Source organism: Netta rufina (genome assembly GCF_964035555.1).
Source record: "Netta rufina genome assembly, chromosome: 1".
Taxonomy (NCBI): Eukaryota; Metazoa; Chordata; class Aves; order Anseriformes; family Anatidae; genus Netta; species Netta rufina.
The window spans coordinates 11,362,082-11,377,509 of record NC_140123.1 but is presented as its reverse complement, the minus strand read 5'-3'; the positions used below and the strand labels follow the sequence as shown (position 1 = coordinate 11,377,509).

General features: G+C 40.9%; 1 protein-coding gene across 1 annotated transcript in view; it reads left to right on the top strand.

Annotated features, from left to right (window-relative positions):
- Positions 1 to 12,734: 12,734 nt before the first annotated feature.
- Positions 12,735 to 15,428, top strand: part of SLC36A4 (solute carrier family 36 member 4) — a gene marked incomplete at its 3' end in the record, with an annotated part of 64,792 nt that continues 62,098 nt past the window's right edge. Inside the window, exons 1-3 of the mRNA XM_084306119.1 lie at positions 12,735 to 12,853; positions 13,578 to 13,668; positions 14,890 to 14,978. Coding sequence (XP_084162245.1) covers positions 12,741 to 12,853; positions 13,578 to 13,668; positions 14,890 to 14,978 — 293 coding nt within the window. The 5' untranslated portion in view covers positions 12,735 to 12,740. The remainder of the gene's footprint in view (positions 12,854 to 13,577; positions 13,669 to 14,889; positions 14,979 to 15,428) is intronic.

The window sequence follows — 15,428 nt, the reverse complement described above, 5'->3', positions numbered from 1 at the left end:
AGGAGAGGAGAACCGGCACCGAGATGGACGCCGCCGGCAAGGAGGAGCTGGGTGAGCCGCGCCGCGCCGCCCGCCGCTGGGACCGGCCTCGGGGCAGCGGGGCGGCAGCGGGCGGCGGGACGGAGCGGGGAGGGCTGCGAGGAGCCGCCGGCCGCTTTCCTCCCCGCTCCCCCCGGGGGCGGAATGGTTCGGCCCGCGGGGGGCTGCGCTCGGCGCGGCGGGGCGGGCGGGTCGAACCATCCCACCCGCGGCGGGGGCGGGAAGGGGCTGAGGGGATCGGAGCGGGGCTGGGGGGCTGTGGAGACTTGGGGACTCGGGGGGCTTTGGGGGCTCGGTTCCCGCAGCCAGCAGCCGGGCTGAGCCGGTGGGAAGGAGCCTGTGGGGGTGTTAGGGGAGCAGGCGAAGGGGTTGGGAGCCACTGGAGGGGTGGGAAGATCCCAGAGCCTTCTATCCCCTAAAAAAAACCCCTCCCCAAAGCCTCCCCCCCTCCCGCCCCCAAGTCTCCAAAGCCGGCTTCCCCCTCAAAGCCCGACTCCCCCCCAGCCTCCCCCAGCTGGTTTTGGAGTTCTTTGAGAGGTTATGATCTCGGCTAAAAGTTTATGGGAACCCTTTCCGTTCACTGCTTTAATTTTTTCATGAAAAATTCTTGTGTCTCACATGTCCGTGTGTGGGTATTCTAGCTGTATGCCTTGCAGGTTGCTCCCCAGACCCACTGTCAGTGTGTGTGGGTACCTGTACCTTCATCTTTTTACTTCTATATTCATAGATGGAGCTGGTTTAGTGCCTGGTATTGCTGAATTTCGGTTGGAGTGGGCATGCTGGAGGTCTCACCTCAAGTGTTTCACTGTAATCTGTAGAGTGCCTGGAGACTGACCAGATTTTATATACCCTCAGGCTGATCCGTCTTGCAGCGAGGGATTGCTGCCTAGGGACTGAACCGAAAGGAGGAAATTTTAGCTTCCCTGCCAGCTGCTCAGGTTCACAGACCCACCGGAGGTCGTGGAATACCCAGAACCAGATTATTTTTATTTTACAGGAGTACCTGTTTAAAAAATGGAGATAAACACCTGATAAGAGTTCAGAAGCTTTTTACATGGTTCCCTCTTATTCATGGCTTAATAGAATTTAAGTTCCTGCTGATAAACTATCAGTGAACACACTCCATCAGACTGCCAGTTATCAATTGGCAGTGTGTTAATCATGTAGAAATGTGTAGTTTGGCCTGGGCAGGACAGTGGATTATTTAAGACTAGGCTTTTTCCAAATAAATGATCCATTGTAGATGTGTTTCTCTAAGAGAGGAGAGAGCATAATAAGCTATGAAGGCCTTTGGCTTTATAATTCAAGTGTCTTTTTCTAGTCTTCTGGATTTTGGGGGTTATGATGCAAAAGCAGACAGTTCTTCCTGCCTACTGAGTGACATTATTGACTTCTCAACATTTATTGACGTTGATAACTTTTAGTCACAAACAAATGCTATCATAAAGTTGGATAAATTGACTTTATTACATTGCAGTCTGCCATAATAAAACATTGCAATAGCTTTAGAGTTCATGGCAAACAAACAAAGCCAAGGAACGGTAATGTGAAATGTTATTCTTCTGGAAAATGTATCTAGTGGTACTTTATTGCAATTAAAAAAAAAAAAGTTTATTTTAACACAGATGAGATTTCCTTTTTAATTTTCATTCTGGAAAATGCCTTTTTTTTTTTTTTTTGAAAATAAGAGGGAGATGATTTGTGTGCTTGAATGGGATTATCTGTTAGCTGCCCCTTGAGCTAGAAATAGACCCAAAATACTTCCAATCCAGGCAGTCATGCCCCTGGCACTGCCATTCACCGTCACTTCATGTTGATCAGGAGTTTCTGTGTCTGCTGTGGGAGCACATGACTGAGTAGCTGGGTACATCCCGTGGGAGTCCAGTGTTTGGGGAGCACTTTACAGCTTGGCTTCTGCAAGAAGTGTTGTGAAGGTCCTTCATACATGTAGGTTGAATTTTGGGGAGTGGAGGAAAGTATTTGTGGTTAAAGGATTAACTGAGGGTTGTATTATGAGTTGCTTACTGAACCAGCTGCAGTTTCTGGAAATAATGGATGTTTGTAACTAAATCTTGAGAGCCTTGGTTCAGACTGCTGAAAATTGAAGAGCTCTTCCACAGCTTTTAGATGATGAATTTACCATCTATAAACTGAATGGAGTTGCTGAGCAAGCCAAGTGCCTCATCTTTTCACAATGGTGGCTGTTCCCTGATGTTGATCTGTCTTCTGTGTTACAGACCAGGGGAGCTCACTGCAGGGCATCAGCTGCTCAGAGACTTGGTCACGAATCTTACTCTGTAGAAGCCTGCAGGTTTGGTTAGGTGACAGCACCTCTAGGCATGCATGTAAGTTACGAGTATGGCACTCTATGCTACGAGAAAATACCAGCATAAAGCCCTGTTGGAGTTAGTATAAGGCTCTGATTTTCACTTCTGTGCAGCAGTCAAGGCAACAGCAAATTAAATTGGGTCTGTATCCCTCTTAGAGAGGTAATAAACCTTTCATGGGACTGAATCTTCTGTTGTGTTTCTGGCCGTGTTAGCATGTTCTCGTGTAGAAGCTGTGACTAACTGAATTATCTACCAGCCCCCCTTTGATTAATGCTGTAGCAAAACCTTTTGCACATTCAAAGTGCTGCTCCAGCAAGATCTGTCTTCCTTCTCCCTTAAACGAAACAAAACCAGCTGGTGTAAGTGATGATAAGCTGTATCCTGTCCCCCAAGCACTTTATACTTATATGTCAAATCCAGTTCTTCGTAAAATCGTACTGACTTCAAAAGCCCTCAAGGGAAAAAAAAGAAAACAAATTGCTAAACTGGATTTGGAAACCAGGTTTTAGACAGGAATTTGCCTAGGAGGTGACCTTCTCGGAAGGAACAATGGCAGATTGTATTTGACTGGTTTTAGTATTTCCTTTGTCTTTAACTTGTGAGGCAGTGGTGGCAAACTGCTTCATCCTTTCATTTCAGCCCAAAATGACCGAACCTAGTTTTTTCCCTTGTGATAATAGGTTCAGATAACTTTTGAAGTGCTAATTGCTTGAGCAGTACAGAAAAACCGAAGTTCTCAGTGAAAATTAATTTGCTTGCAGAGCTTTCCAACCAAGGGGTTACTTGAGTATGCTATGGCCAGCTTTAGAAGTAAGTACGTTTAGTTACAGTTCAACAATTTCTTTGTCAATATGTCCATAAAAAGGTTGGCAAGGTGCTGTCAAATTCTAGGGGGCAGGAAAATATACTTGAAGATAGGAAACTGGAAATATTGGTCAGAACAACTTAAACATTATAGCTTAATCTCCAACTATATAACTAGGGATTGACTCATGACTGAACTTCCACAAGACGTCCTTGAGTGTTGTGTGATTGTAGTGTGACACGTATTTGTAATGGATCAGTGATTTCTCCAGCGTGTTAAGGAGTCAGTGTAATGTTGCAGTGCTAATTTGTGGAGAAGTTGATATGCATTTTGTTGCCTCGCTGATAGTAGTGGTACTCGTAGAGGTTTTTTAGCATCCTTCTTAGGTGGGTGTTTGCAGAAGAAAGCAGAAACAATAACAGATATTCAAATAACCAGTAAGGACAATCTGGATGGATGATTTTGTCTGAAAAGAATTTTGTGGTAGCACAAGGAGAAAATAGATTTGTATGGGGTGAAGGAGAGATGGGGTTGAAAATTGCTTCGTGCTTTGGCTAAGTAAAAACAAAAGTATGCATGCATGTGAATTGCCTCATTCTGAGTTGTGGTGAATCACAAAAGATGATGCACATCATGAAATCATAGAATGGTTTGGGTTGGAGAGGACATTAAAAATCATTTATTTCCACTGCCATGGACAGGGACACCTCCCACCAGCCCAGGTTGCTCAAAACCCCATCCAGCCTGGCCTTGAACACCTCCAGGGATGGTCCACAACTTATCTGGGCAAAATTTTCAGTGAATACCATAAGTCGACTGGATCTTTAATAGTGCTGTTTGTATACATTTGGGACAGCTTGGTGGAGCATGGACCTAAGGTGTGTGCTTTGTGAGACAACAGCCAGCTTCACCTCCGATTCAGGTATGGCATGCTTGTGCTGCTCTTGTGGAGTGTAATAGCCTATTTATGTGTACTGGACCTTTCTAGGAAGAAACATAAGTGAATGTGTGTATTCCATGCTGATTTTCTGGCTGTGGACTTCTCATAACAGAAAGTTTCAGGCTAGATCCAAGGATGCAAAGCACTTGCTCTTCTCCTTTGTGGGTACGTACCTCCTTTATGGGGCAGAGAAGCCTTAAGCTTTCTTAGCTGGCATGCTCTGGACCACAAGGTTGAATTCATTAAATCTGGATGTTATGCAACTCTGGATGTGAGTGGGAGTACAGATTGTGCAGCTGGGACACAGCTGCAGTATCCCAACAGTTGAAATCTAAGCAAATGAAACCCATGCTCAGAAGTTGCATGATTCCAAATTTATATAACATCCCACCACTGTTACTGTTAACTGGTTCACTTACTTAGGTCCAGGGTATACGCTAGTCATGGGATAAAGGACTAATGATGGGGGAGAAGAGGTAATTCAGGAACATTTATATTGTGTAGAACAGCGGCCAAATATTTTTGGCGTGCTTTATGTAACATAATATTTGCGGGAAACCTGTAGTAGGTGTCGTCACCACAATGTGAGTTGGTGTCTATTGCTGTTACCTGGGTTTTAAATCTCCTCTAGTGGAATTTATCCTCAAAGGGGTTATTATATTAGAATAGGACATGAACTGTCAGCCTGGGTGTACAGATCAGAAACAGATGTTGTGAGTTCTCAATTCAGCTATTTATGAGAACGTGGATGAATAATTGACTTGATCTTCTGCAGTTCCCTTGGTATCTGCTGCCCAGTAGTATGTTAAGGGATGTTTGAAGACACTTCAGCGTACTGTTATCATGGTTATGAATTGGTCCCACAAGACAAAAAATGTACATAACTAAATGTACACAAAGATGTAGATTTGAAAGTGCTAATTCTTCTGTTGAGTTTTACAGATGGTGTTTTAGTTGGTGCTCTCTCTAAAATCTGATTCTTCTACTCTAGATTATATTTTCAGAGGCTAAACTTTATGTTCTGGATTTTTACTGTTCTTTTCCTCTCACATGTAGATATATGTGAGAGATTTCTGTAGCTGTACACAATTTCTCAAACTTCCTATGAGCTATATGCATAAAGGACACAGCTCTGTCTTGTGTGGGGAGGGCCATTTAACGATAGTAACATTTTTCTTGATTGTCTACATTGCCAATGTCAAATTTGTTGCTTTTAACTTCTTTTTAAGAAAAGATTCTCTGTTTCCAGGCATGTGCTCAGGCTAATAAATGTCTGGATAATTGGGTTAAAATATCTTGCCTCTGGTAAAGGAAAGCCAGTCATAGAAGGTAATTAGTTAAAGCCTCCTACTGTGCTCCAGTTGTGTGCAATCTTCTTGTGACCAGCCACCAGCTGATGGCAGTGGCCGTGGAACTTTGAAAAGCTTAGTTTTATTTTTGAGATGCATTAGATGAACTTCTTTTTAGGATTACCAGTTTAATCTGCATTTAAGAAGTTTTGTTTAGTACCGCAGTGTGGTAAACTAATATCCAAATTAGTTGCAGAACACAAATAGTATGAAATCTATCAGCAGATATTATCTGCAGGAAAGAAACATGTACAGATGTTTGTTTGAATTTAATAAAGCTTTACATTTTTTTAGTGGGATATTTGGGAGATTATCATCTCCTTTCTGTGGTCAACTAAACTGATTTTCAACGTTCAAGGTGAAATCTCTTCCTTTCTCTAGAACAGCTGGTGCTATATTCTTCAGAAAAAGAAAACCTCCGTAAGAATACTGCTTTGACACTTATCAGCTTGGAACGTGAATGTTGGCCGGCTTCTGGTGGTGGGATGTGTTTGGAAGAAGCACGTTTAACAAAATATTTATCATCCCATCATTCTATTAGCTTTTATTGATATTCAAGTCTTCCTTCATATCATCTTCTAGGCTGGTGACGGTGGACAGGTTAGCATGAGGAGCACTGGAGGCAGAATGTAGGTGATGTATTATGTAGCAGGATGTGCTACGTGTGCAGAAAAGGACTTTTTTTTTTTTTGTCATCTTGTGACTGTAGAAGAGCAACCGCTCCTTGCAAACCAGGTTCTGCGCTATTGGGACTCAAGTTTTATGTGAAACTCTTTGCACTGTACATCCAGACACTTTCCCAATAAAACTTTTAATGTGTTTTTCAAGGTAAATATTTTTTTTTATGATGCATTTCTTTTCTGTTATCAGCAATAGTTCACAGCCTTCGGTTGAGAATGCGACAGACTATGAAATTGGGGTGTTCTGTTGCGTAAATGACATGAATAAAATAGCACAATAATGTGGGAGAACAGGTTCTAAAAAAAGCTGTTGTTTATACCTCCCTAGGATTTGGAAATAAATAGTGAAGTCACCGTGATAAGTCACTGTGATAACTGTATTTACACATGTTTACACACCACGTTTTCCCTGAAAGGATGGTCACGTTCTTTCCCTAGCTAGTTAAAATCTGGGGGCTGTACAGTACAAATACAGTACAAATTCAGGAAAAGAAAATTGTTCAGAAAAATAGTGCTTCTGAAGCTGAGGAGAAATACAGGGGCTTGGAGGCAAGTGTACAAAGGTGAAAACAATCTAGGGACTGGCATGGAACTGAGGCAGGGGAGGGTCAGGCTGGGGGTTAGGGAAAGGTTCTGCACCCAGGGGGTGGTCGGGCACTGGGACAGGCACCGAGCCTGACAGAGTTCAAGAAGCATTTGGACAATGCTCTCAGCCATGGGGTCTGATTTTTTTTTTTGGGTGGTGCTGTGTGGAGCCAGGAGTTGGACTCAATGATTCTTGTGGATCTCTTTCAAGTTGGGATATTGTATGATCCTGTGAATCAAATCTGAAGTATTTGTGTTATTTTGACTTGGAGATAATTTAATGGATCCACAAGAGAATGCCTGCAAGAGAAAAATAACATGTAAAAGTTGTCTATGCTTGAAGATCGATAATATGGAAAATCTTTTCATTAAAAGATTAAGAAATAGCACAATGAGGAAATAATCCATAGCAAGAATTCAGCCCCAGAGGCTCTCTGCTGCATCATCCCGAAGACAAGGGCTGTACGGTCACATCTCTCCTTTTTGGACAGCACGACGCCTCCACCTCGCCTGCTCTGCCTGTCCCTCCTGAACAGCACTCCAGTTGTGGGACTCATCCCACCAAGTCCCACTGATACTAATGGTATCGTAGCTCTGGGAAACGACCAAAGCTTCCCATTTGTTCCTCATACTGTGTGTGTTGGTATATGAGCATTTTGGATGTGCTCCTGAACCTTCATCCCTCCCTGGAGCATCATAAATGCTCCCATTAGCCTTGTCACCCTCAGGCAGTGCTGCACCAGCCCTTGGCTTAACCTCGCTGTTCCTGATGGTGTTCCCTTCCCCATCTATCCTAGTTTCAAGCTCTCTCTATCAGTCTTGCCAGGTTATGAGCCAAGAAACTTTTCCCTATTGAGACAGGTGGGTCCTCTCAGGCCCCAGCAGACCTTGAAGTCTTGAAGACTCTTCTGTGATTATAAAACCCCAAATTCTGGTGGAGACACAAGTCTTGGAGCCAGGCATTGATGACCTGGGCTCACCTGTTTATTTCCCCATTGCTGGAAGGGTTGAGGAAAATGCTCTTCTGAACCCTTTAGTCATCTTCCCAGGGCTCCAAAATTTCTTGATAGGCCTCAGGCTTCCTGTAGCTACATCCCTGGTACCGATATGAAAAAGGAGGAGAAATGGGTAATACTCCAAAGGATGTTTAATGCTCACAAGGTTCCTGGTAACGTCCCTGATCCGAGCCCCAGGGAGGCAGCAAACTTCTCTGTAAAGATGCCAGACCTGCAGGTGGGAGCCTCTGTTCCCTCCAGGAGGGAGTTCCCTATGGCTACAACTGTGCATCCTGGAAAGCACAATGGTTTCCAACCTTCCAAATGGCAAAGGATTTTTTTTCCCCTAAGAACTACTGTATTGGGGGTGGCGGTGCATGAACAGACTTAAACGTGGAAATACGTGAGGGCAATGTGAATGGTGTGAAGGATGGAGAGGCAGGAACAGGATCCTCAGCTGGGAGAGGCTGATGTTTTGGAGTGGGTCATTGGTGTGAACTTCACAGTGTGAGCTTTCTCCCTGCCTCTTTCAGAATGCTTACCTTCTCGTTACTGCCATAGGACCAGTCCTGAATGGAGGTGAGGTAAGTCAGACAAAGAAAAGATGGATTAATCTGCAAAATGGAGGTGCTGTCTCTCCAGAATATCTGACATCCTGTTCTTCTGGGGCTTCCATGACAAATACAGTGAATTTAAATAAAAGGAGAAGGTATATTTTGTATGACCTGCATATATCTTCCTTCTATTCTGTTAATTCTTACATCTAAAAAGCTTTGTTTTTTGTCAATATCAGTCAACTGTGGCATGGGACAAATGGGTTTGTGAGCAAACCTGGGGAATAGGAAGAGTGGCTGGGACACAGGAGCTTAGGGCTCAAGAGGTTGACCAGGGGAACAGAAGGGTCGGTGACTGCTACAAAGCACCAGGTGAGGAAGAAGATGCAGGTGAAGCTGCCTTTAAACAGCTGGAAGAAGCCTTCTGCTCATAGGTCCTGGTCATCATGGGGGCCTTAACCATCTAATACCTCCTGGGGAGGCGATGTGGCAGGGCCCAAGGCACTGAGGATTTATCTGGAGTGCTTGTGTTGCTTGCTGATAAAGATTTTGATACTGAAATCTTACTCTGCAGTACTTTAAAAATGTTTTAAGATGTTTCTGGTATGAATTAGATTACCAGTTGTTGCAAATATGTGTATCTTGCCCTGGGCTTATTTTGTGTGATATTTCCTATGTTTTTGTGGAACGTACTGAAATAACCATGACTTTTTTTTTTTTTTTTTTTTTTTTAACATAGATGATGAAATAAAATGTAAAAAACACTCAAGGATTTTTTTTCTTTATTTTTGGAGCATCCTTCAGTAAGGATAACTGCATCACACACGCAGTTAATGATGGTTAAGAAAAAATCCTAGCTAGACTGGAATTAATTAGATTCTAAACTCTTTAAGGCAAAGGCTTTTTTCTTTGTGTTTCTGTGGAGCGGTTGCTGGCCCGCAGTTAGCAGTCAGTTAAGCAATTATCAGGGCTTTGATAGCGATAACATCGACTCTGAGATTGCTTTAGGCAGGGACAAATGAATTTTCAAGGGAAAAGCTTGTTTTAGAAACATTCTCATTTAAAAAATGAGGGGAACACTGGAGTATGTCTAAATCTGTTCTTAATAAGTGTTTGCAACCAGGAAAAAAAAAGAAAAAAAAAAAAGAAAGTTGGGAGAAAAGTGAAATGGGATGTTTATAAAATTTGCAGTCATCTGGGAGGGATCAGGTCCCAGAGAAAGTTACGTGGTGAACTCTGTGCGTTCATCTCTGAAGTTTCAGTGTCGGACTGGAATGGAAGAAGAGAAATTCACTTTCTTCCCCTGACTGAGCAGTTACTGACATTCACCTGTGCTGTCGGTCCTAAAAGTCGTGCTGGCATCTGGAAGGTAAAGAGGCAGAGCTGCTTACACCAAGGGCATGAAAGATGCTTGACAATCCCTGAGCATAAGAAATATATTTATATTTTCATTGGCATACAATACAGGATGTGACCAAAGGTTAAAAATACAACTATAATTCATGCAGATTGAAGTGATCCTAGCTGCAAGGGGATATCCAAGAGTTTTGTGTTGTCTCAACACCAAGATTAAAACATTGCTTTGTGCTCTCCTGCCTTACTCGTGGGGGATCCCTTTATCACCGTGTGGCAGGCACAGAGGATGTAAATGAGCTTTTGGTTGCCAGAGGTGTTTCTTTCAGGATTACTGTGAAGGAGTGGGCTTCTGAAAGTACAAAAATACTGTTAATTAATTACAAGTCGGGTGAGCTTTCTATCAACTAGAAGTGTTTCCTCAAGAAGGGTGGTTGTGGCAGCATTGTTCCTGAGAAAAAAAGCATTAATGGAAGCCTCCAATTCTGGAGGGCTCCCTGTTGAATACTCACGTATTTCCCACCTGTGGACCTTTGTCCCGGTCAGCCAGAGGGGGGAGCAGGATGAGACTGGTGCTTTTTGTATTTTTTCCTGTGCAGTCAGCCATGTGCACGTGAATATGTGTACAGTCTCCACTTTTCCACACCGCAGGTTGTGGAATCACATCCTCAGCATTGCCACGTCCTCCTAGGAAACGTGGAACCTGCACCAAAGCTACCAAACTCCAGGTATCACCAGAAGTCAATAGCAGCAGTGTTCCCCATCAGTAGTTTTGCTAGATTTCCTCCAGGCACCTGCTTTAATTGTATTGTATAGGAGCACACCACAGGCTGTTAGGGTACATCCTTGGAAGTGGTGTAGCAGGGCAGCGCTGGGAGGCTGCTGTTTGCCTCCTCCCTTGCTGCAGTGCTTGGAGGAGCAGTCCCCAGGGAGGCTACCCCCAAAAACGGGCAGGCAGTGGAGGGGGAGAGGCAAAAGAGACGTGGCGAGACGACAGCGTTGCAGCACAGGCTTCTTGATGAAAGCAGGTATGCAGCCGGACCAAAGAGATGATCAAAAGCAAGAAATTCTTGGAGGAGATCCCAGGGGTGATGATAGAGTTTGATGCCATCTGGAGCTGCTAGAAAGAAAGTGAAAAAAAGGCTTTACAAACACTTTTATCATTTTTTGGTTTTATCCAACCAATTCTTAGTTATATCTCTTTTAAGAAGCAAGGTAGCGAAATGTTCTCATGATCTGGCTTGTGAGTTTAAGACGTCTTCCGTGTATTTCTGGGGTGCTTGATTTAAAGAAGAAAATGAAAGCAATTCTATCTCAACACTGTTGGGTCCATCGTACTCCCAGATAGGAACCTTACCTGTTGCACAAGCTGTCACTGTTGCTTAACTTTGCAAACACTGCTACGAAATGGAAAAGTAAAATTAATTAATGCTGATTTATTCTATATGTTGTTGAACCTCATGTGATCACAGACTTTGCACACTTTTAGTTCGTTCTGTTCCACGTCAAAACATTTAATCTATCTCAATTTGTGTAATTGGGATATTGCTGAGAGTAAACTTGACTTACGCTGGACTTTCTGGTTGGGTCTCTGACCTCTGATGTTGTGTTCCACTGGGCACCTCTTGCTTCTGTCAGGGGCTTTCAGCTTTATCAAAACTTAATTCAGATGATTTGTTCCTGTCTTAGAATAGTTTTATCTGTCTTCTGGATAAGCCTTCTTCTGTTTTATAGGATATATAATGCTTATTTTGTGGTTGTTTTGAAGTTCCTATTGCTTATGACTATTCAGTGTCCTGCTGCTGCATTAGACATCGTTAAGGTTTCAGTGTGTTCTGTATTTCTGATCAGGTTTTGTGCACGTATATTGTTTCCACAATAAGTAGTAATTTTATTAGATTGGACATGAAAAGTCTGCAAATAAGCATTATGTCTGCTTCTGTCTTTTAAACGCTTCTGCAGTCTCACTGGTGTTACAAATTTCACACCTGGGAAGTGAGCATCCCTATTTTTCTTATGAAATGGATAAGCTTAGCATGACTAAGGTATTTAAAGTTCACTCAAACTGTTTTTTTTTTTTCTTTCTTAAGTGAAGCACGTTTTAATACAATTAATGCTTATTTAATGTTTTCGGAGTTCTGTAATAATTAATGTGATAAATCAGTCAGATGTGCTGTTGCATTCTTAGAAATTCTCAGTAATTTTTAAAATAGGTAGAAAAAGTTAGAAAGGCAGCATAAAATCATGTAAAAATAGGATTTTCTTGTGTGTGTGAAGACCACAGAGGTTGAGATTTTTCAATTGATTTTATGAATGGCTACTGCAGAAGGCAGGTAATCTTTTTGGTTTTGGCAGGATTTGTTTTACAGAACTGTAGTCATTTAAAAATGTTTACAATTTAATCAACATTAAACTGCAAAAGCTGCTAGCTTTGCCTGAAAGCCGGTTTTGTTCACTGCTTGCTGTTGCTTAGCTCTCTTACTTAGCTGGATAGCAAGGCTGCATTTGTTGACGGCAGAGGCAGTTTATGCAACTTTAAAAAGTTCATGAAATTGCAGCTCAAGCATGTAGCATAAATCAGTTGTCTTGGTTTTCTCACCAGTAATGGGAGACATCTTCTGTTGTAGCTCTCAGTTTTAGGATGGGATGGCTCTGGGGGGTGCCCTTGCTCTCCACTGGTAATAGACTAAGTGCTCAGCATTGAAACAGCTAATGGCATCTAAGATGAATCTAATCCTTTCCCAACACTGGATGACTTTTCCGTTTGACATTGTATTAGCTTGCAAAATGGTCTAAACCATCAACATTTTGATGTTTTTTTTCCTTAGTTGTGTTTTTCCTAAGTTGTTTTCCTTAATGAAAAGCTTTAGGGTTTGACCATAAACCAGTCTGGTTTGAATAATGCGAATGTGTGCCCCCGGAAAGCGAGGCAGAATTTCTTGTGCAGGCTTCTGCTGTAACTATCTGTGTGTTTAAATCAGCTTTCTACTTAGTAACACAAATAAATCTCATGAAATGGCAAACTAATTCAAAATCACCTTTTACTTCTAAACTGTACGCTTGTTTCTAATTCTAAGTTGTGTTAACTCTCTTGTATAGATTTGGAAGTAATGAAGCCTTTGATTGATGAACAGAATTCAGAAGGCGTCTCAGATGAAGAGCATGAAAATGATATCCTGCCAGTTGAGAAGCATTACCAACTTGAAAATGAAGAAGGCATTACGTATGTATTACTCTTAAGTATCAGCTTGTTAAAATTCCTCGCCTCCAACTTGTTTTTCATGAGTAGTTTACTGAACTCTTAGGGGGGTTACATGCAACCATGGTATGGTTTTATAGTGTAGTTCTATTTTAGGGCTTTGCATACTTCTACCAAAACCAGCACATTTTGAGTAGGTTCTTTGGTTTTTGGAAGCTAACAATATACTGGCTGTAAAATATTCCAAGGTGACCATTTATAAAGTGATTGAATCGGTCAGAATCCAGGCATTGTTTACAAAGGGGTTTGATTGATTTTGTATTTTTTAATAAAGGAACTTAAGAAGACTTTGGAAATAGATTGTTACAGTTGTACTTAAAAGAGGTTTTTTTATTTTTTTTTTAGGGGGGGGGGTAAAGCTTTAGCTGTCAGCATTGTGTTTTGTAATTGGTAATTGTTTTGAATGTTATTGATTCTAAAATAGCATTGATGAATCTTTGACATTTTCTGAGGCCAAAAGACAATAACATTGCACAGAAAGTAGCCTTTCACAAGCGGGGAAAAGAAGATGAAGATCAATCAGACCTGTATGTTCCATCTGATGGAAATCATATCTAGAGGTTAATAAGAACGTCCTGTAAATGTGCGGGACCACTTCAAAGTTGTTACTGCTCACAAATTGTTCCTGTGTGTTAGTGAATTATAGAGGGTGTGCTTTTAATGGGACTTTTCCTGTTTTTATCGTCAGGTTTATACAAACACTTACCCACCTCCTCAAAGGAAACATTGGAACTGGGCTTCTTGGTCTTCCACTTGCAATAAAAAATGCTGGCATTGTGGTAAGAATGCAATTATTTTTCTTAGTTTAGAAAAGTTACCTGGAAAGATATACAGATACGTGACTGAACCTGAAAAACTAAAATCTTGATACCAGCTGGTTGTACCTACCTACCTTGAATTGTGTTCAATTTTTTCTTTTCAGTCTGGTGAAGTTATTGCTGAAGGTTGAGACAAATTAAAAAAAACAACCAAACATTTTTTCTTTTTTAACTGTGTCATTCTGAAGACTTTATAGCATGGTTTGTATTTTTGCTTAGCCAGAACGTTTTTCTGTGAAAAACTTTTTTTTTTTTTCTGAAAACAGAAAGATTTTGATTCATTCAGACTCCTATGATGGCTCATGGGATTCTTTTGTGGGTTTATTTTATCTTTGTCCAGACTTCACTATAGCTGGATCATGTCATAGGATGCACTGTCATCTTAAATCAGTCTTTTGTTTCTGGGGGAACAGGGTATAGAACAGTCTAATAAACAAATAATGTTTATAAAGTTTATTTATATTTATTTATATATTTTAAGTATTTAAGTAATAAACAAAGCATTTCCTAAGGCAATGTAAATTTCATTAACTGAACTTTTAAATTTAAGACTAAATAAATTTAATTCTTTATTACAAGATGTTTAGTTTAAGGCTGAAAGTGACAATGTAAAAAGCAAGTACTTTCTGTGAAAAAGTTTTGGTTTAACTTCTATTCTAAAACAAATGATTTAATTCGAAGATTATCTGTTAACTTGTAAAAATAGGGTAATGATTATTTATTTTTTTATTTTTATATGTTTTTTACTATACTGAACATTTTCAAGTATTCTAATGTAATGGAAAGAAGCCTTTAAAATGACAGTGTTGATGACAACAAAGGGATCCAAACCATTGCTTGGAAATGTGCGGTCTTCTGTCATGACAATTTTTTGGCAAATATCGTAACGAAAATGTTCTGAGAGTGAAATTATTTCATGCCCACTTGCTATTTACTGCTCCATCACCCTTGAGAAACCTTCAGTTGAGCAATCAATTAGAAGTAAGGAATGCAGCAGAAATCTGCAGCAAATCTTCCTCCCAGGGGAAGAAAAAGTTTCATAAAATTTTAATTCCTATAATTTATGTATGCGCGAAAATACGAAATTTTTGCATGTAAAGATTTTTCCCCAGCATGTTTTCATGAAAAAAAAATGTTTATATGACTTCAGTTGCTTTGTTCTCCCTTTTTTCTCCACACCAGATTGGACCAATCAGCCTTGTGTTCATAGGAATTATATCTGTCCATTGTATGCACATCTTGGTACGTTGCAGCCACTGTCTATGTCAGAGGTAAATGTGGAACTACTCATTTTGTTGCTGAGATTTTTTTTCTGAGTTTTGGCCTACAGAATGACACAATGCTGTAGCAGTTGCTTCAGGTCAGAATCTTGTACTTCAAAGAAGGAATACATGTTCTTATGGTGCAGCTAGAAATGATAGCTGTGCTTTGAGTAACAGTATGTTAATACAATGAAAAAATATTTCTTCTCTGGTCCTACAGAAAAATAAGTTAGTTTAACTTGTGTTGTCCAATATCCCATTCCCTGTTGTAACTGAGAAATAATCAGGTCTTTCTCACTGCAGTTTTGGTTGTTTATCTTTGGTCCTTAAGTACTTTTATATCTTCATAGCTTCTGAATCTTCATAGCTTTGAAAAGCATTCAGTTTATAAATTGCCAGTTTGTAAGTACTTTATAGGGCTACAGAAACAACCAAGAATTGTTGTTAATGTCTTTTGTG